This window comes from Falco cherrug, chromosome 7 (genome assembly GCF_023634085.1).
Source record: "Falco cherrug isolate bFalChe1 chromosome 7, bFalChe1.pri, whole genome shotgun sequence".
In the NCBI taxonomy this organism is placed as follows: Eukaryota; Metazoa; Chordata; class Aves; order Falconiformes; family Falconidae; genus Falco; species Falco cherrug.
The window spans coordinates 65,276,970-65,297,274 of NC_073703.1; the positions used below are offsets into that span (position 1 = coordinate 65,276,970).

General features: G+C 49.3%; 2 protein-coding genes and 1 long non-coding RNA gene across 5 annotated transcripts; 2 read left to right on the plus strand and 1 right to left on the minus strand.

Moving 5' to 3' along the window:
• Positions 1 to 4: 4 nt before the first annotated feature.
• On the plus strand, positions 5 to 12,058 carry GSTZ1 (glutathione S-transferase zeta 1). 3 transcript variants are annotated; one of them, XM_055716644.1, is made up of 10 exons: positions 5 to 130; positions 3,855 to 3,906; positions 4,588 to 4,655; positions 5,121 to 5,201; positions 5,672 to 5,797; positions 6,327 to 6,402; positions 7,260 to 7,312; positions 8,585 to 8,634; positions 9,246 to 9,395; positions 11,555 to 12,058. In XM_055716644.1, exons 1-9 carry the CDS (start codon positions 110 to 112, stop codon positions 9,370 to 9,372), a joined length of 654 nt encoding a protein of 217 aa, XP_055572619.1. In that variant the 5' UTR covers positions 5 to 109; the 3' UTR covers positions 9,373 to 9,395; positions 11,555 to 12,058. The 3 variants fall into 3 exon arrangements, with proteins under 3 accessions (XP_055572619.1, XP_055572618.1, XP_027660438.1); XM_055716643.1 differs by lacking the exon at positions 11,555 to 12,058 and having other exon boundaries at positions 9,246 to 9,639; XM_027804637.2 differs by lacking the exons at positions 5 to 130; positions 11,555 to 12,058 and adding an exon at positions 3,224 to 3,326 and having other exon boundaries at positions 9,246 to 9,639.
• LOC114015717 (uncharacterized) lies at positions 10,620 to 20,262 on the minus strand. The gene is made up of 13 exons (XM_055716640.1): positions 18,628 to 20,262; positions 17,992 to 18,168; positions 17,631 to 17,736; positions 17,000 to 17,122; positions 16,251 to 16,464; positions 15,252 to 15,275; positions 14,334 to 14,456; positions 13,597 to 13,784; positions 12,634 to 12,833; positions 12,220 to 12,311; positions 11,853 to 11,907; positions 11,075 to 11,172; positions 10,620 to 10,923 (listed from the first exon to the last, which is right to left on the minus strand). The coding sequence occupies exons 1-13, from the start codon at positions 18,786 to 18,788 to the stop codon at positions 10,709 to 10,711; spliced, it is 1,776 nt and encodes a 591-aa protein (XP_055572615.1). The 5' UTR covers positions 18,789 to 20,262; the 3' UTR covers positions 10,620 to 10,708.
• LOC114015718 (uncharacterized) lies at positions 14,456 to 15,853 on the plus strand. Its single transcript, XR_003559787.2, has 2 exons — positions 14,456 to 15,469; positions 15,571 to 15,853. It is a non-coding gene; the product is annotated as an uncharacterized LOC114015718 (long non-coding RNA).
• Positions 20,263 to 20,305: the final 43 nt, after the last annotated feature.

The following is a 20,305-nucleotide window of genomic DNA, read 5'->3' on the forward strand; positions in this document are numbered from 1 at the left end:
GAGACGGAGTCTGAGGCGGCGGGCGCGGGGGTCGCCGGGAGCTGCGGGCCTGCCACGGCCGCCCGGCCCTGAGGCGAGGAGGGGGCGGCGCCCCGGCCCCCGGCGCGGGATGAGCTCTGCCGCCGCCAAGGTACGCGGTGCTGGCTCCGCAGCGCTGCGGAGCGGCCCGCCCGGGTGGCGGGAGGGGAGTTGGGGGGCGATGGCGGCCCGAGGGACGGTGGGCCTGGGCTGGGGGCCCCGCTCGGTCCGGCCGCGGCAGCTGACGGGAGCGCGGCCTAAGCCAGCTCCTGGGGCCGCGACCTGGCCGGGCCGGCGTTACCGAGGGGCCGCACCCCGCGCACAGCGTCCCTTGCCTAGGTTTCCACAGCCCCAGCCTGCACCCACGTCTCTGTGGCAGCGCAGCGCAAGGAATTTACCCCCATGCTAAATAAAACTCATCCCTTTGGAAGCAGCGGTGGTGTTTACCTAAGATAGTTCATTCGTGTGAGCGGTTTACACAAACACCAGCTGCAGAGATACTGAGAGTTCAGGAGCAAAGCTGTTCCTTCTACTTATTCCATTACATTTTAACCCAGCAGAATACAAGTGATGCCTTGCAGACACCAAGGTTTCCCCTGCACAAGCCTCCAAGGGGCTGTTTTCTCTCTTGTGTCCCATGTGAGTGGCTGCCCTGTGACAGTGCATGGGTGCAGGCTGCTTGGGGCAATGGGTCTCAAGGAGCAGGTGAAAGGCTTTGCCTTTCCAAGTGCATCCCAAATACAAGCCTGGAAAGAGGTGGTATCCATACTGAAGCAGACACAGGCTGGGAAACCCAGGAGCTCAACACACAAAGCTTGGGGTGTCTCTTCCATCTTCTTCAACAGTGAAAGGCATTTCCCAGAGTTTTACTCTGGGTTGGGATTTAAGCCCAAACTTTCCTCACAGCACCACTGATGCTGGAAATGAAAACGGAACCGAACTAAACCAGAAATCTCAGTGGACATCAAGCAAATGTTTTTCCCCCAGCTATCCTACCAGCCCCAACCGATCTAACCTGCAGCTTATGGGGATTGTACCCCATGGGCTTGTAAATGGAGGCAGTTCTTCCCCACTACTTCCCTGGCCCGCACTCAGCTCTTCCTCCTAGATACCATGTCACTCTGGGACCTGTACACTGAGGACAAAATCCTTCTCCTGTGTCTGGTCTTTACGTAGCTGATTGTTTTGCCTGTGATCTGCCTTGCCACTGGGAGCAAAACAGCATGAACTTAAGAGATCATTCCAGGCCCCAGCCTCTGGAGACATAGTTCCCAGCTAAGGGATGGGTTGTTTCCATGTTCTTTTTGGTGAAATCCCCTTGGGCCCTTGAAATTACAGAGTGAAGCAATTAGCTTTGCACAATTTATTAAAAATGATAGCACAGGCAGCAAAACCAGCAAAGAACTGCAGAGAGGATATCATGGTTTGGTCCCAGCCAGCAACTAAGTACCATGTATCTGCTCACTCCGCCCTCACCCTGCCTCTGCCCACAGTGGGATAGGGAGGAGAACTGGAAAAAGGCAGAACCCGTGGGTTGAGATAAGAACAATTTAATAATTTAAATAAAGTAAATAATAATAATAATTGTAATTGTAATGAAAGGGGAGATAACAAAAAGAGAGAGAGGAATAAACCCCAAGAGAAACAAGTGATGCACAATACAGTTGCTCACCCCCCACTGATAGATGCCCAGCCAGTCCCCGAGCAGCAATCAGAAGCCCCCAGCCAACTTCCCCCAGTTTCTATACCGAGCATGATGCTTTATGGTATGGAACATCCCTTTGGCCAGTTGGGGTCACCTGTCCTGGCTGTGCTCCCTCCCTGCTTCTTGTGCACCTGCTCACTGGCAGAGTGTGGGGAACTGAAAAGCCCTTGATTTAAAGTAAGCACTGCTTAGCAAAAACTAAAACACCAGTGTGTTACCAACATTATTCTGATACTAAATCTAAAACTCAGCACTGTGCCAGCTACTAGGAAGAAAATTAACTCTATCCCAGCTGAAACCAGGACAGAGAATCAGGAGTGTCTCTGCCAGCTGAGAGGCCAGAGCCCAAAATAGATGTTGTGAAGGACATGAATTTCTGAGCCAAAAAATCACCAGCAAGGTCCCCAGGAAAAGCAGCTTAAATCAGTATGTCATAAATGCTGCATGTTTCCCTTTAGAAGTCAGAGCTTCTGTTTCTTTCTCTGCAACCAGCAGGCTAGACATCTGGAAAAAAAGTATAGCTGGGATTTCTAATGCCCTGATTCCAGAAGCAGAGAATTTAAGAAAAATTAGTAAATATTTTGTCTGCAAAAGTGTTGCCAATACTGCCATCACTTCCCTGCTCGCTTATAAACCATTTCTCCAGTAAACTTTGACTAATTTAATCAAATGCATACCTCGTTTAAAATTATTTGAACCAATCTAAACTGTAAGAGAAGCATCAAGTTTACAAAGAGTACTGGAGCAGAGAGATCCTGGGGGTCTTTCTGGTTTTCCGTTGACAGACTGTGTGTCAGTAAGCAAATCCCTGCGTTCTTCTGCCTTGCTGTCAGTCTCTGGTATAATTTCTATGCATTTGGGAAGGGTGGAGACCCAGAGAGATCCCTGTTATGCCATGGGATCTATGGAAAAAAGGAGAGACATGATCACAGGTTTATTTAGAGACATGCATGAATATCAGTTTCCTGTGTGGAAAGAAAAGACTGTAACACAAAAAAACTGAGCTGTTTATTTCTCACAAAGCTGGCCTGGGAACAAAGCAGCTGCCTCTCCCAGGCCTGCAACATAGAAAACTCTCTGCACCAGCTGGTACTGATGGGAGGAGGGCTGCAGGAGGACCCTTAGGGACCTCACTACAAAGGCAGCCCCTTTTCAGGGAGCTGGCAGTCATTCCCTAGTGAAACAGAAATTCTACATGTGACTTTGGTTTCCTTATTTTGTTCCCCAGGGCTGTATTTCTGCATTGGCAACTGCTGAGAGCCTGACAGGCTCTCTAGACATCTTACTTCTGGACAAAAAAGCTAGGGAAATAAGGATGGTTCCTAAATGTGCTTCCAACCTCAAGGCTGGTTAATGGTTCTGATACCAGGGCTGGGGCTGCAGCACAACACAGAGACGCAGATGCAGCTGACTTCAGTCGCTTAGGATTGAATCTGACTGGCTGTTTTTTGTGTCCTGGGCACAGATTTGGGAGCATAGTCCTTTTTTCATTTGCTTTAGGACAGAAGCCTTCCCCCATACCAGCTGAGATAAAAGGGAAAGCAGAGAGGTTGGTTTTATTTCCTGGAGTAGATTGTGCACATTGACCATGGCATCTGAAAAGGTGAGAGCTTGGACAGGGTGGAAGTGTCTGGGAAAGCTGCCTCAGTGCTAGAGTTCAGGTAAAGATGAATTGTCTGCCATCTTGGCCTTCATCTCAAACAGCAGAAGCTCTTCTAGTTTGGGAAGAGGGCTGTCCCTGCCCTGCATGTCTGGAAAAGCTATTTCATGCCACGCAAATACCCAGTGCAGGTACTTGGCACAATCAGTAGGGAATTTGTTTCAAAAATCTAAGATAGGATAGAAGTTAGCAACATCTGATAGGGAGAAAGACAGAAGCTTTGCAGGAGATAATTTTAAGGTCACTGGAAACATTGGGTGCAACTAAATATTCAGAGGGCCTGGAGGAAAGACAGTGATACTACTTGTACGCCCAAAACAGGATCAGTCAGTTTCAGAAAGGAGCCTTCTCTGTCCCAAATGTTGCTCTTCCCTGTCTTACTGTTCCTGAAATGCCTTCTGTTCATGCACTGTTCTCTGTACAATGCTCTGGTGTTCCCACCATATAACCACTTTCTCTCTCTCTTCTCAGCCTATACTTTATAGCTATTTCCGAAGTTCCTGCTCTTGGAGAGTGAGAATCGGTAAGATCCAGTATTGATCTCTTCTGTTGTCTTGGTGTTATTGCATTATCCTCCCCTTCGCTAACCTGATTAATCAGTCACTTTTTTTAAGAGACAGATCAGCAAACATGAACCTTGGAACAGCGAGGCATTTCCCAGTGGGAGGGAAGGGAATACCACAATTTATCTGGAGCAGGGGGAAGGGAGAGGAACAGGCTGGAGGGCTTCGCTCAGCCTGCAGCTAGAGGGAATTACTCCTTTTGTAAAGCTAACATGATGCAGATGGCTGTTTCTCCCACATTATCTAGAGGGGCCATGCACTCTATTTTTACATGGATACTGCCTCAGACTCTGGTCTGCCCAATCTTGAGAGCTAAGCAGGGCTGGGAATGGTCCCTACTTGTACTGAGACAGTCTTAAGCAAAGTTATCCAGGTGAGCACAGGGTAAACCAAATCAGGACAGGCTGTGCTGCAAAGAGTGGCAAAGCTTATTTTGAAAAATGCAGTGTTTTTGCCAGGACTGATCTTTAGTGCTTTGGTCCTTCATTTGCCAGAGCACTGTCTTCTTGGTGGACTCAGGCCACCTTTTATGAGGGATAAGGTCTTTTTTCAGATGGAGATGGTAATATTTGCCTAAGCCCATTGCCAATGGAACTGGTCTCACTGTGCCTGTCTGAAGCTGTACACTCTGCTCTCCCTAGCACTGGCTCTGAAAGGGATTTCCTATGACCTGGTGCCTGTGAACCTCTTGAAGGATGGGGGACAGCAGGTAAGGATACAGCTACCATTTCTCTCTCCAGGTGTTCTGAACCTGGGGATGGTCAGGAGAATTGGGATTAGCACTAGGAAGTTCACGGGCAAAGTGACTGAATTTCTCACCGCTTCTCTGTAATTTATAGTTGCTTTCAGCTAGTATTCCCTGGCATGCAAAATAGCATGCCGGGGAGAAGGTGACTGCAGGAGATAAAGGTTTTTTCCTCTCTTAAACATCTATGACTGAATTTCATAAGGCTGAAGATCTTTTGCTCCTGCTTAGCATGATATAACTGAACATATCCGGTGCACAAACTTCAGAGAAGCTGCACTGCAATTTAAACATAGACTTGACCTCATTCAGTTAGCACCAGGGACTATGTGTGTGGCAGGGAGTCTGTGTCCAAAAGATGCTGAATGATAGCAAGGGGTTGCAGTAGTTTCTTGTTGCAGTAGAGTGAGCTCAGGTTTGTTTCCACAGTTTTCTGCTGAATTCAAGGCAGTGAATCCAATGCAGCAAGTCCCAGCCTTGAAAATTGATGGCATCACCCTTTCTCAGTCGGTGAGTTACCAGACACCCTGTTAAACCATTCACTCCAGCCTGCTGCCCAGTCTGGAGGGGGTGGCTTTGCCCCATCTTTTCCCCCAGAGCTCTCATCTGTGCCTTGGAAAAAAAAATGGCATTAGTGATAAACAATCCCACTTGGGGGCAGAAATAGCACGTAGCTTCTACTACAAAAATGCTGTCAAGGATTTGATCTCAACTCAGCTTTGGTCCTAACGTCACCTTTCACTGAGCAGTGTAGTCTGACTTAGATGGCTGTGCCAGGGTTTGCGTGAAATTACAGCTGAGCTAAATGACAACAAAGTCCCAAGCAGACATAAAGGGGATATTCTGTTGCTTTAATTGGTAACAAACGTCATTCAAAAGTGGTTGTAATCTCTTAGATCAGCTCCCCTTCCTAGATGTTCAGGATGTGAGCTTTTCCTTGGCTCTCCAATAACCTCCCTTTATCTCTTTGTTCGTTTCAGCTAGCTATAATTCATTACCTAGAAGACATCTGTCCTAACCCCAGGCTCCTGCCCCAAGATCCGAAGAAGAGAGCCCAAGTCAGAATGATCGCTGATCACATTGTCTCTGGCATTCAGCCACTCCAGGTATTGCCTTGTTATATCCATGCAAATGAGAAAACCAGGACAGGTTTCTGGGCGTCTGTATCTCTGAAAAGCTCAGTCTCTCTAAATTGTTGCCAGCCAGTAGTGTGGTAGACCTTAAAACTGCATGTTAGCAAATAAAATCTCTGCTTAGCCTCTGCCTGATCTGCCAATGGCAACAATACAGTATTTCATACAAAGAAAATCCTGTAGCACCCCAGGGTTCTTTCCAGAAACAGCTGAACCCATGTGGTTTCACTAAGTCTAGAATGTTTTAGGAAGAAGAAAACTGAGCAACCCAAATGGCAGAGGCAAAAGGGATGCTCTGGCAGCTGCTACAGGACAGTCCCAAGAGAGAGATACAGCAGGGTGCATGATTTGGTGCAGGTGAGGTCGGGGCTGACTCAGCAGGCTGAACTCAAGCTAGGGGTTCAGGCTTGGCAGCTCATCTCCTGTGCTCCACTGGATGAGGCAGTGAGCAAGATCCAGCCAGCAGGGGTCAATCTAACCGGGAGATTGCTTGCCTTCGCAGAACCTGAGTGTCCTGAAGCAAATCGGGGAGAAAAAAATGGAATGGGCTCAGAACTGCATCGCATCTGGCTTTCAAGGTACGTCCCACATCCAAAATGATCGGCATTTTGACTGACTTTGAAAATGTTGCGCCACTGGAGTCCTACTTTCATCTTCAAGCAGAACTACAGATCTCCCTAGGCTGGTGTGCTGGGGTCCTGCCCTGCTGGCAGAGACAGGGCTTTTCCTGCCCAGAGTCCCTTGTCCCGGACTGGCAGCTCTCCAGGGTCTTGGAGGAAAGATGCTGTCCAGAAGGTGCCTCCGCTGCTGTGCGTGGAAGAGGGGAAGCCTGAGGCCATCCTGTACACCACAGCAGCTGATTCACCCTAAAGCACGAGGGCTGATGCACTTCTCCTTTCCACTCAGCTGCTCCCAAACTAGTGCCTTTTGCTTTAAAGCTCTATCAATCTATATTTGTATGCTTTTGTAATCAGACAAAAGATATCTGATGGCAAACTCCCACAGAATCTAGCACATTATTTTTTTATCTACTTGGGAGAAATAGGGTGCTTTTTATTTCCTCAGAACCCTTTCCCCCATGAGCTGGAATGACAGGCATATCTGTGCTTCTGGACAGACACAAGCTGTCTGAACCTTCGCATTTTTCCCCTCCTCACTCATATATCTCTATGTTGTTCTCTTAGTATTTCCATCACATTGCCTGAAACAGCTGAAATCAGCCTGGGTCCCTAAAAGCTAAGGATGCTAAAGACTACAATAACTACACTGTTGTAAGATTTCTGTTTCTTCTAGGTTCTGTCCCAAAATCCTCCTTTTTCATGCTTAGCTCAGGGTCAAAACACCCTTGTTCATAATTCCCAGTCTATAAGTTCTTCAGTGTCCCTTTCAAATGAGTTTCCAGTGCCTCACTCCAGTATACCACCTTTCTTGACAGCACTGGAGCAGATTCTGCAGCACACTGCTGGGCGCTACTGTGTGGAGGACGAAGTAAGTATCTGAGAGAGTGTTATGTACTACTGGAAAACTGAAAACCCCAGTATATTCCATAAAATAGGAAAGAAAATTAGTTGTAGAGACACAGCATCACCCCGCTCTAGTGATACATGTGCCTAGAGGTACATGTGGTGCCTTCACCATAAGACAGACAGCTGTATGGATCCTACTGAGGCCATTACTGACTGCAGGTAGTTAGAGATGTTTACTTGTGCCTGCCTCTAACCTGCTGATGGCCAGGTGCTGCAGCTGTGTCTAGGATCTGGCTGCTACTAGACGTTGTGGAAACATGATATGTATTTCATCTTTGAGATTTGGAGTTCAAAGTATCCTGTCATAGGGGCAAAGCCTGGCTCAAGAAACACAGGTTCAGTTCTTGGCTCTGCTCCATGGAACCTTGAACCAGGTTGTATTATATTTTTCTGCTCTGTTTGTCCAGTTTTGACATGGACAGATTTCAGCCAGCTTACATACAAGCTATTCTGATTCTGACCCTTACCAAGCTAGAGGCTGCCCAGACCTCTTCCATTTAGAAGTCTTGTTTGGCAGGCAATTGGATATTTCCTACAAAAGCTTTAGAAAAAAGGAAAGCTCCCACAATCTCCCATGAGGTAGAGGATTGCCTAGTAGGACCCTTATGGAACTGGAGCCCTTCGTGGGCAAAGGTTAGTTATGAGATCTTAGCTTTGAAAGGCACCTGGGGCCTTGTGACCTGGGGGCGGGGGGGGGCAGCTGCCTCTGTGCAGATAGGCAGCTAGCTGTATTGTCCTTGAGTCTTCTTTTTGGATTGCAAGTCCCTGAGCCTGTGTGCAAAGGCCATATCACATATCAGATGTTGACATTGGCAGGAACTGCTTGATACTGCTGCAATGCAAACAAGCAAAATTTACTCTTTTCCCAGCTGTGCAAACTCCCCCTGCCCTCTATCGCCTCCCCCTGCAGCTTGCCGGGGTTGTTTGCTCAGAGGCAGTTGCCATAGAAGCAGTGTCCTTGAGGTTGTCAGGATCAGCTGGTAAATGTGAAGCTCCCTAAAGGCAGATGGCTGCTTCTGCTAGTGACTGCTATGAAGTTCCTTTCCTTCGTTGTATTTGTTGTTGCTATTGTTGTATTATTAATACTGGATTAAAAAACAAGACTGTCACGACAACTCCTCTGTACTGGCTGATAAAATATTTTCCATCCTGCTGTTGAAGCCTGCCACCACGGTGAAGTGTGATGGGACAGGCTCCGAGTTACTCTAACCCCTCTTCTCTACTACATTTGCAGGTTTCCATGGCTGACCTGTGCTTGGTGCCTCAAGTTTCCAATGCTGAAAGGTAATTAAGGCTAAGCTTGAGGCACGCTTTGTGCTGGACTGTCAGAGCTTACCTTCTGCTGCTCCTTGTGCCTGTTAGGAAAGCATTGCTCCTTTCTGCCCTGTCCAGTTACGGATTCCTCTCTGCATGAGTTTTCCTATGTCATAAACACAGTCTCTTTTGGAAGCTCTTAGAAATAAGCAGCTGTGCTGTCTTCTCAGAGGGTCCTGGGGGAAAACCTGATCTGTGTCCTCAGAAAATCTAAGGTTGCCCACAGTCTATGTCCTCTCTCCCTGTTTTGCCTATATTTACATTTCACACAGGGGAAAAAGATGAATCTGACTATATTTGTTGAAAGATACAAGTAGTGGCAGCATGATTCCCAGGAAAAGCATAGTGCCTTCTTACCCTGTGCTGCACACTATTTAAAAGCATAGCGAAGATGGAAGAACTAACTAACCTTTCCTCTAGCATTCGCTTTTAAACCTACAAGGATGAACCTTTTCTAGCTTAATGCAAATGTATTCTAGCCTGTGAGATTCTCCTATACTGGGCAGGCACAGCACACTGCTTTGCCCTTCTGCTCACTGCTGCAGTAGCTGTCCAACTCACAAATTCTTTTCTTTTTGCAGATACAAAGTGGATATGAGTCCATATCCCACAATAACCAGAATAAACAAAGCTCTCCTTGAGTTAGAGGCATTCAAAGTAAGCCACCCCTCCCGGCAGCCAGATACTCCTGCAGAGCTACGAGCTTGAAGCCCTTCTACTCATTAAATCAAGTAAGCTGGAGGATAACGGGTAAAGAGGATAACAGCTACAGCTTGAGTAGGACTTCAGGGCCAGCAGGAAGCCCTAGTACTATTGTCTCACTTTCATCTGGGTGGGAAGAAGAACAGAGGTCCTGGAAGCAGCCTGGATTACTTACAGGAGCTATGCCTGTGCTGGAAAGCTTGCAACTACTTTTTGTTTTTTCTATCTGATATATCTCCATGAAGCAGATTAAAGCAGAAACATCCATAATTATCAGAAGTCCCCTTTGTATGGCTTTGGTTGGGGAATGTGGCCACACACAACAGTGAGGCATTGAGCCAATTCTGGACTCCCCACAGGGGCTGCTTCTTCCTATCATCTACAGAAAGAGCACCAGGGAGCCAGTGTACACAGTGTGCTACTAATCTATCAGGCCTGCTTGCCCTTGCAGCTGCCTCAGAGCTATGGCATAATCATCAGTGCCATGGATATAAACAATAACAGCTAGCCTCTGACAGAAGACAGCTTAATCCTAAGCCTTGTTGGGTCCTGCAGGCCTTGCAAAAGCCAACAGTTAGCAACCCTACCGCCCCTTGCACTGGGAAGAGTAGTTTACTGCCTGGCACAGCTGGTTTGTATCTCTTCCTTATGTCCAGCAGCAATCTTGTGAAATTTTTAATAAAGGTCCATCCAGAGCAAAGCTAGGTGATTGTGCCGTAGTCAGCAAGATATAAGCAGCTCATTCTCATATGCTGAAAATGATTGCCTTCTCTTCCTTTCCCCATCCTCAGACACTGCTGTAGGTGTTTTCCTCATCCTCAGCTGCAGACTATTCCCCAAGAGAATCCCACCCCATACTTTCTTCAAACCAGAATCATGCCTGTAACTTTTACTATGAAGACATTTAATGTGGCAGAATTAAAACCCATTCCACTCATCCCAAATGAGACCAACATCTGAATCACCTTCAGAGCTGAAAGCACCCCAGGAATTCCAGCCCAAAAACCTGCAGGGCAAAAAGGGAAACCTATAAACCTGTAATTGTGCAGGCACAGCTCAGATGCCACTGCATGTTTCGGCACCCCAGCTCAGGTATCAAGCCAGGGATATGGGAGTGAATTTCTGCCAGTCTGATGCTGTATATCAGCTACCCTAAGAGGGCAATACCTGCGGCCTTCAGAAAGGCTTTACAAACCCATGATCTCTTGTGCCAAGGTAGCATTCAGCTACATACAGATACTTGGACTGCCACATTGCTTGGACTCAGTTTATTGCCATCCATGTCTGTATTCAGGCTGGTGAAGAGCCCTTGCTGTCCCAGTCTCATTCTGAGTATTGTACATCATCCTAGGTCCAGCTGGATCTTGACTGTGCTGTTGTACAAAGTCCCGGCACAGTTGGAGCCCCCAAAGACCAACACCATGTGCAGGTTATGCTCCTCTTTGTTCTCCTTGTCCACATCCATCAGGTGGGCAGGAGTCAGGTCAAGCAACGTGTGGCCAGCTCGGGGCACAGAGCAGAGGTCATGGTGGATCACAGTGCTCCATGAAAGAGTATCTGGAAGTAGAAAGGGGCTATCAATACTGGAGAAGCCCAGTCCTAGTGTGAGGTATGAAAACACAAATGGACCAGGCTAGGTGTTCAGAAACACCACTGCACCCCCGTAGTCACCCTCAGCTATGGAGACAGGGAGGGGAGAGTCACTCACCTAGGTGGAAGACAAAGGCATCCTGCAGGGCTCCCTTGGCATTGCAGCCTCCACTGATCAGAACCTTCTGGTCCGACACAGCCAGAGCTGCGTGAAAACTGCGACCAAAGCAAAGCTGAAAGGTGACTACAACAAACTTGCTTGGGGTTGCCTCAGTCAGCAATGGGCAGACTTCAGCAGGAGGCTGGGGGGCTTAAGCTGCAGAACAGAAGTTAACTTCTGCTTCTCTTCTGCTCTGACTTGCTGAATAACAACTTGGAAAGACCTGTTTGTTTGCCTTTGCAGGTCAGGCCATAATCAAGCCTGAAAAGCACCTCTATCTCAGAAGGAGCTATCAAAACTGCTACATTTTGCTCTATAGAGTGAGACCAGCTAGCTGGACTTTGGTCTGATTTAGGTTGTCCTTCTAAATGGGCAACAGCGTTCCTTTAGAAACAGTATAGTCCCAGTACAAGAGTTTCTTCCTCTCTTGTGTTCCAGGTACTGTGAAGACCAAACAGCAGGCAATACAGTTCACTAGCACATGGCAGAAAACTACCCCTAGCGTGAAAGGCAGATTTCCAGGGAGACTAAGGGGTCTGTACCCCCCACAGCCTACAGACACCAACTAAGACAGCGCAGGAATTTCTGGTCCCACACCAGAGAGGATAGTACCACTGTATTTTGACTAGTGGGACAGATTGGCAACTGGGTCTGATCACAAGCACTGTTTAAACCTGGCTTCAAAAAGAAAGTGCAAAGGAAGATGATAGCTCCTGGGTCTGCAAGAGGATCTTACCAACGTGCAGAAGGCTGTCCTGCGAGGAGGGGGACTGGTGTGTACTCCATGAAACCTGACAGCCAGGAGAAAGGCAGGTGAAGTGTTCAAAAAGCTCAACATCATAACTAGACAAAAAACTTCCACACTCTGGCACATCAGCAACCTGACTTCTCTATTACCCAGCTTTTTCCAAAAAAAGTCTCTTGTTTTTGCCCATTCCCTCCCCTCTTGCCTCAGAAGCATATTTTTTTTTACCTCAGTTTCTATCTCCACTGCCTAGTTTTTATAACATTACTGTTACCTTCCCATCAGGCATGCTGCATTCCCCAGTCCCTGCCTTAGAATGGACCTTCCCAAGGCAGCCATCTGGTACAGAGTTTCTTACCCAGATCCAGGATATGCATGTCACTAAGGTAGAAAGAAGTCTTCCGACCCCCAAAAATCAGCAGCTTGTTCTTCAGTAGAGTAGCTGAATGCCTGGGCAGAGGAGAAGCAATGAACAAAGTGTCTTCAGCAAGTGCCCAAACCTGACATTTCAGCCTTGGCTTCTGCTATTGGGCTGCCGTAACTTCAATCTACACCTGTCTCTACTCCCAGCCACTGCAGCCCAAGACAGACTCCCATCCGGATTCATGACAGGAGGTACTTGGAGTCACATCGCTCAAAACGTAGCCCTATATTAAGGGGCAAACAGTGGAGAACAATCGCCTAACATTTAGGAACTTAGACTGGGGTTGGAGGAAAAGTAAACACAGGTTTCCTGCTCTATTTTGGAGGGCTGGAATAAGGGCACTCTCACCCAAACCTAGGCAGAGGCTTCTCCCCTTCTGAGATGGGCTGATACCAAATTTCATGCTCTGGGTTGAAGACATAGAGGACGTTGCTGCAGAGTCCAGCTGGCAGTGATGCCTTTTTGGGGAAAGTCCCTCCAAAAACAAAGAGCTCCTTGCGGTAGATAGTTGCACTGTGGTAGGCGAGCACTGGCATCCTCCCTTTCGCCTAGAAAAAGTCAACATACATTTGTAATGAGAAGTGTGTTGTTCACTGCGTGACCGAAGAAAAGGGGCCCACATCATGCAGTGAGTTCAACAAGTGTCAATTTTCACTTTATTGGCTCCCCAGCCAGATCTTTGCCACACAGGCAGACAGCACATCCTCTGAGTACTCAGCACCACCAGAATGCTCTGATGACAGAAGGCAGTCAACCTCCTACCCCAGCTTCCGCAGAAGACAAGGGAACAGAAAGATCTCATCCAGGCTTATTCTGTAAAAGCCATCCTGTGCCTTAACCAGGAAAGACACAGACAGTCCCTTGCTGACAGGGACTCTGCAAGGACATGACATGCAACTGAAGAGCTCGGAGATTGCTTTGCTCAGAGCAGTTTCCCGTTTGAGAAGACCAGCTCTTCGTCTCAGCATCCAGTGCAGCTCTCAACAGCACCATATGAAATGGGAGCCCATTTCCCTCTGCAGCTTGTACAGTACCTCCCACCCATGACCTTGCTCAGACACAGTGCTCTGCAGCAACCATTTTTTCATCTTGCTTCCTTCATTACAGGCACAGCCCCTGGTTTCTGCCAAGCTTGTGACCTTTCAACATAGCCTTCTCATATCTGTTAATCCCAACTAAGCAGCTCAGACAACCTGCAGCAACAGTAGGCCAAGACTACTGGAATAAGGACATGGGTACATAGATTGTCATGTTCAGGCAGGACCTGCCATCCCTCCTGTGCATTTGTCTTGGAAGAGGTGCAGTACTTACAGCCACGAGGAGCCACTTCCAGGTGACTGTGTCCAGAATATAGATCCTGCTGTAGTCTTTGTCCTCCCTTATGCCCCCAAAGACATAGATACGCTTGGTGTCTGGGTCATAGGTAGCTGTGTGACCATGCAAGCACAATGGCATGGCATTTTGTAGCTGGAAACCCACTGGAAGCCAGAAATCACTGTCTGTGGGACAAAACCAGACAAATAGGAGTTCAAAGATGCTCTCTATTTCTTCCAGATTTAAAGAATATGTCATAAAATCTTTATTCAAAACCTTTCTCCCTTCATCTACTCCTCACCTTTGATTCAGGGCTAGAGGGGACTCAGACAGAAATGCTTCTGTATAACGAATGAAGGGGAACACTAACTAGGTGGGGAACAGTAAGGTGGAAGAGAGAATCGGTGAGGCACAGAAAGCTGCAAGGCACTGGAACTGTATCTCACACTTCTCCACCAGTCATCACACACAGACTGCAGACCACGCTGTTGCTTTTACTCCTTAAAATTCATCTCTTTCCACAATGTCTACCTTTGCTCCTGGAGGGCTCACGTATTACCCCACAGCCTCTCATGGCACCCTCTGGTGTCAGCTTAGCCTGGTGCCCATGCTGGGAGATGTGACACCTTTGCTGTTCCCTCCATATGTACAAACCCCTGAGTACCCCCTCCCATCTGCATAAGTTGTCCTCAAGTCCCACTGCCTCCATTGCCTGTTAGCCCTGAAGTCCCCACCAATTTCCAGCTTCCAGAGCGCATCCTTGCAGGACTGCTGGTCGACACCTTCGCCACCGATCAGAACAGCTGTCCCCTGGTCACTGAGGCACATGGCATGGCACCACCGTGGGCTGGGACCGCCTGGGGAGGGGAGAGCACAGGGCTGTGAGAAGAGTCTGATGAGACACCCCCAGCTCCCTTCCCTGCTGGGGAGAGCAAGGCAGCTGAAGGCGCAGAGGGGAGAAATGGGAAGGCAAAGGCCCCAGGTCCCTTCCCTCTGGGGTGGCAAGAGACATAGCTCCCTAAGGAAGATTTTCTGTTGGCTTTGGGGAATAATCGCTGTACTAGGAGAGACTTCGCAAGCAGAGGGAGCCAGCAGAGCCTGGCTGGCTGTAGGATGCATACAGGCTGCCACTTCAGACAGGCTTGGATGCCTCTCATTGATTAGCCCTTCTGGGAATGGATATCCCAGTTGGGCTATTCCCGTGTTACTCCCTGTGAGGGAGGTCTACCCAGGCTTGTTAGTGCCTAAGATACAGCAACCAGAAGCAGGGAGCTGCTTCCAGAGATATTCCTCATACTGCTCTGTTCCTCCTTTCCTCTCTCAGGCCCCTGTGGCTGGCTAAGCAAGCTAAAAAATACTTTTTAATAATTTACTTACTCCCCATCTTACTCTTTGCCTCAAAAAGCTATGCACCCAGAGGTGTGTCTGAGATTCAGAGGGGCTACAGAAGCATCCTGGAGAGCCTGACAGTGCTGGAAGCGCCTACACTGAGGGCAGTTGCATGGAAAGGAACAGTATTACATACAACTTACTTGTTATTCTTGGTCACTATGGAGTTAAAGGATGAAGCATGAGAGGCCTGTGACATTAAAGGGAATGGCATCACTGAGTGGCTGAAAAGACAAACCAGGGTCTAGGAACTAGATCCTCACCTGGCAACTCCTCCACTGTCAGATCTGCAGAAGAAACACAGAGATGGCCCCATGAAGAAAGCAGCAGACATACCACAGAAAGTGCTCAGCTCCATGGCTTAAGAGCCCTTTGGCCTTCCTTCCTCCAACCCCCAACACAAAGTTACTTCACTGCAACAAACAAGGTGCAAGACCAAGAATCCTGAAGAAAGTTTCGTCAGAAGAAATGCAGAAGACAGGTAAAAGCAGGGCAGACTTCCTTTGACTGCCATCATACCGTCACCTTTGCATTTTACCCCTCTGATGGAAACTCATTTCCTGCCCTTCTCACTGCCTACAGTGGAAGCAACTTTGTGATGGACCTGCGTTTGCCTTTGTGAGAAGGAAGCCAAGTCCCAGGAAGGCACGTGGGGACCACTGAGTTACTGTCAAACATTTACGCACAAACGTGGTCACACCCTGGAGCTGACTTGGAATTCACACTCCAGAAGCTAAGGGTTTTGATTCTAAACACCGTGACAGTTACCCTGTCACTACTGAAAAGTCAGTACAATTATACTAAATATACATATAGTCCTTTTCATATTCTCTGTACTTTAATAATAACTGATGTCTTTTAAGGACCAAGTGGTATGCTGTTTGTTTGTTGTTGAGAGGTTACAGAATGTTACAGTAGGTAACCTTGCACCTCGATTTACTTTTTTGTAAAACAAGGCTAATGATACTTGCCTTAATTTATGAAACACTTTTACTCATATGAAGAGATAGGCGTATTATGGTACAGTGTCGGCACTAAGAATATCCCATGTTCTACTTCTGGCCTTTTCCCAACAGGCAAAAATTCATCAAGCAGTTTATCCAGGAGTAAGGAGCATTCTCAGTATTTTGCAAGCCAAGACAGACAAACCCATCTTGCCTTGGGGGTATACAGAGAAATAGACTGGGAAGTTGTTGCCCAGCAGCATCGACAGATCATTCAGACAAGACCCGTAACATAAACCAGAAAGCTGCCAGAGTTACCTTCTTCACTGAGATCTCTCTCAGATGCTGTGGGTTCAAATAAAACTTTCCTGGGCTTCTTGCTGTGGACAGGACTCTTCCTGCAGGCCTCACTGGCTTCCACCTTGCCAGCTGGTGGCTTTAGGGCACAGGATACTGCCAGGGTCCTCAGTGGTGGGCGGACATCCTTCCTTCCAGGCCTGGATGCTCTAGCAGTCACCTCTGAGCTCTTAACCTGTGACAAGAGTCCCAGACAAATCAACTCTGAAGAAAAAGACCTAAAGCTACTGTGAGTTGTCTCTTACTAGGCCAGATATTAGCTTCACATGGTGATGGTTTTCAGGCTTGTCTTCCCATGGAGTCTTAAGGGCCAGCATGCCATCAGTATCAGCCTCCAAACACCTGCTGAACCATGCAGCTACCTGCTGCTGTATGCCCAGTGGTCCGCTTTCAGACTGCTGGCTGCGACAGGCACAGCCATCACAAGGCAATGGGGAAGGCAGAAAGGCTGGCTGTGCTAGGAGTAAGCAGGCTGATTGATCATCCCACCAAGGGCTGTTAAATTCAACCCTTCCAAAGGCATTTTAATGGAGAGTACCGCGTTCTTTAGCACAAGTGAATCTTTGGCTCCAGAACATGCTTAGCCAGGTCTCCACTAAGAGAGCAGCAGGTGTTTCTGCTAGACATCAACTGAGCAGCTCCAAGGGAGGGAGAAGATACTAAGGAGAGGGTGAAATAATGAGAGAAAGGCTCCAGGAGGATACACGTACCATAGCAGGATTCTCCAGGTCCTGGGCAAAGGACGCATCATCTGCTGGGAGCACTGGTGACTGGGTGGTCTCCAGGACGAGGAAGGGGTAGACAGGCGTACTGCTGGAGACACCTCGGAGCAGCTGCGGCAGGAAAAGTGACAGTGAGAATAAAAGGACATGCCAAGTGTGCTGGCCTCCCACCACACAGGGTGAGCAAAAAGATGTCTTGCAAGAGACAGATTCCCAGCAAGGGAATAGCCCAGGTTTCATCTCCAGCACCAGCAAGGTAAACAAAGAAAAGCAAAGCCAGGTACTGGTAGATGCTAAAGCCAAGGGCTTCAGCACAAGGTAAATCAACTGTGTAAGTATCGCACACCCAGGAGAGCGAACCTGAAAGTGAACCGCTCTCTGCTGCCCATCTCATGCAACACTTGAGGTGTTTTGGCACAGCTATTTAGGGAATAGGCCTGGAGCCCCACAGAGGGTTTAGGCTCGGCACAGGCATGCATTAACGGATCTGCATTTGGCAGCTCTGCCTTGGAGTAGCAAAGAGAAGGAAGAGGAAAGGATGGGAGAGGAAGTTCTGTAGCTCAGAAGTGACAACATTTGGGACCCAGGGCAGAAAAGATGAGGATGTCACTTCTTTTACCTGCCCATTGACAGTCAGGACAAGCTTCACAGAGTTGCCTTTGTCCATCTCTTTCAATGAGGCCATGAAAATATCCGTTCTCCAGTCACCTTCCCACACCAGAGACCTACACAGGAACCATGGATTTTTCAGCCCACAAGTGACACACTGGCCAGGGAAAATATCTTGCTCCCACACCCCAAAGCCTGAAAAGATTCAGCCCCGAAAGCCAAGAGGAAGCTGAAAGCATCACTAGAGAGAAACACCATGGTGGAGGACCAGCAGGCTGGAGCAGCCTTGGGACACTGGCAGAACCACAGAAGCAGAAAGCTTTTCCAGGACGCCCTCCTGACTCCCTGGCAGTGCCGGCTCTGGCCACAACCTGCGGGCGGGCTCCAGCACGCCGACCCGCTGCGGCGCCACGCTCGGGGACACCAGCACATCCACCGCGACGCTCGTGTCCGGAGAGTAGCAGCTCCAGTCTCCGAGCCCGAACACCACCAGCTGCTTTGGCAACGGCAGGGGCAGCCAGGCCTGGAAACCCATCTTGCTGGACTGGCTGCGAGGGAAGAGAAACAACAGAACGCTGAGGTAACCATCAAGAGGTAAAATGGAAAGTCTAAAAAAATCTATGAAAAGGCTTGAAAACGTGTTGATGCCGGGGAAGGTGAAAGGAGAGGGTTTGTGTCATTTAAAGAGGAAATGGTGCAGGGCTGCAATGGAAATAACGGGCAGCTGGTGAAGGGAGCCCGTGAGCCGCGGGCAGCTGCAGAGCCGGGAGGTGCGCCCCGCGGTACCCGCCCCGCGGTACCCGCCCCGCGGTACCCGCCCCGCGGTACCCGCCCCGCGGTACCCGCCCCGCGGTACCCGCCCCGCGGTACCCGCCCCGCGGTACCCGCCCCGCGGTACCCGCCCCGCGGTACCCGCCCCGCGGTACCCGCCCCGCGGTACCCGCCCCGCGGTACCCGCCCCGCGGTACCCGCCCCGCGGTACCCGCCCCGCGGTACCCGCCCCGCACCTCTCCAGCCGCCGTGGCGGCTCCCGCAGCGCCCACAGCACGTAGAAGGCGAGGCCGCTCCTCGGGGCGCTGCCCCCCGGCCCCGGCTGGCTCCGGCCCCGGCCCCGGCCCCGGCCGGCCAGCATGGCAGCGATGCTGCGGGGGCGCCCGCCGGCCGCCATTAATGCGGCGCAGCCGGGGGCGGGAGGCGGTCACCGCCGACCACCCACCGGCCCCGGCCGGGCCCGCCCCGGCCCGAGAGCCCGGGGGCCGGCGCCACCCGCGGCAGGAGATGGGCGGGGCCCAAGGCAGGCCCGGCCGCGGCTCCCCACCGGTTGCGCTCGCTGCCGGAGCCCAGGGCCCGCGGCCCCGGCCGGGGAGGGGGCAGGGTGTTTGCCGGTTCCCCCGGGAGGTGATCCGTCCGCGTTTCTGGCAGCTCTCACCCAAAGGAGCAGGTGCAAAACTTGCTCCTCTTACTCTGCCGTCAGGGCTACCAGCAAGAGAAGGCAGGACGGTGGCAGATACTCCTTAAAAAAGAATTAAATCGGTGTATACGTTAATTACAGAGACCACTGTGTACCTAATACCACAAATAACACTGAAGAGCTGTGCTAAGCTTCAGGCTGCTGTTGATAACTAAAACCTCTGAAAGCAGTAACAGTGCTTCAGCAGCCGAGAAGGTTCTCTGTGCACAGCTGAGACGGGGAGGAGGCACTGCCTGCTGCCAGACCATCACCCAGCAGCTCACAACCACAGCGTTTCTGCTGCAGCCCCACCACAAAAATTACAGAACGGGTGGGAAAAACTGACATTGTGAAATTCCACATCGCTCCCCTGCACCCCCACAAGCTGCTTGGTTTTCCTCTTGGCCTGAGCCAGGCACAAGGATTCATAGGGAGAGCATGGCAAGCAAACAGCTGTAGTGCTGTTTCTCTTCAGTGGTCTTCAAAGGAGACAGAATGTCTTTTAACTTGGCAGAGCCATCCATCCCTTTGATCAGCTTGCTTTATCATTGCTCCTGCCCATCAATTATTTTATAAAAGTGTTCCAAGAAAACACAGGGCTAGAACAGAGACAACTGAACTTCTGCAGCATTTGTCCTGTTGAGCTTCCTAAGAAGACAAGTGAGAAAGGACGGCTCCAGCTGCAGGTACCATTCCTCATTTTGACTAGCAGGTGCTTCCTTCAGGCCATGTAAATAGTCTTCATAGTAAGAGAAAATTGATGGGCAAGCAGCTCTAAGGAGCTATGAAAGGCAAACACTTCTCTCTAAATAATTTTTATCAGTACCTGGTAACAGAAGAGATGGTTTTAGTCCCTCAGACTGAAAGCTGAAGTAACGGAAGAGTGAGCTATAGGGGATCTCTGCAAATGGAGCCGACAAGTACCAATATGAAACGCTGGAGGGTAAAGTATTCAAACTCTACCCATGTCCATTACATGTGCTTAGCTACTTGCTGGTTCCTCTCCAGTTCTCTAGGCATTGAGTACAATCTCAAGCATTGCAAAGAATTTGAAGAATTTAAAAAAAAAAAATAATCCCAGTAAATCATTTTAACAGACAGAAAATTTCCTGGCTGGAACCATCGTCGCCAGCTGAGAACAGAGCATTTTCCTATCCATTTGCAGCCAGCACATCCAGTACACTGCAAAGTACATTGAGTATTTGTCTCTTCTTCGCTCGTAAAACTAAGTTTAA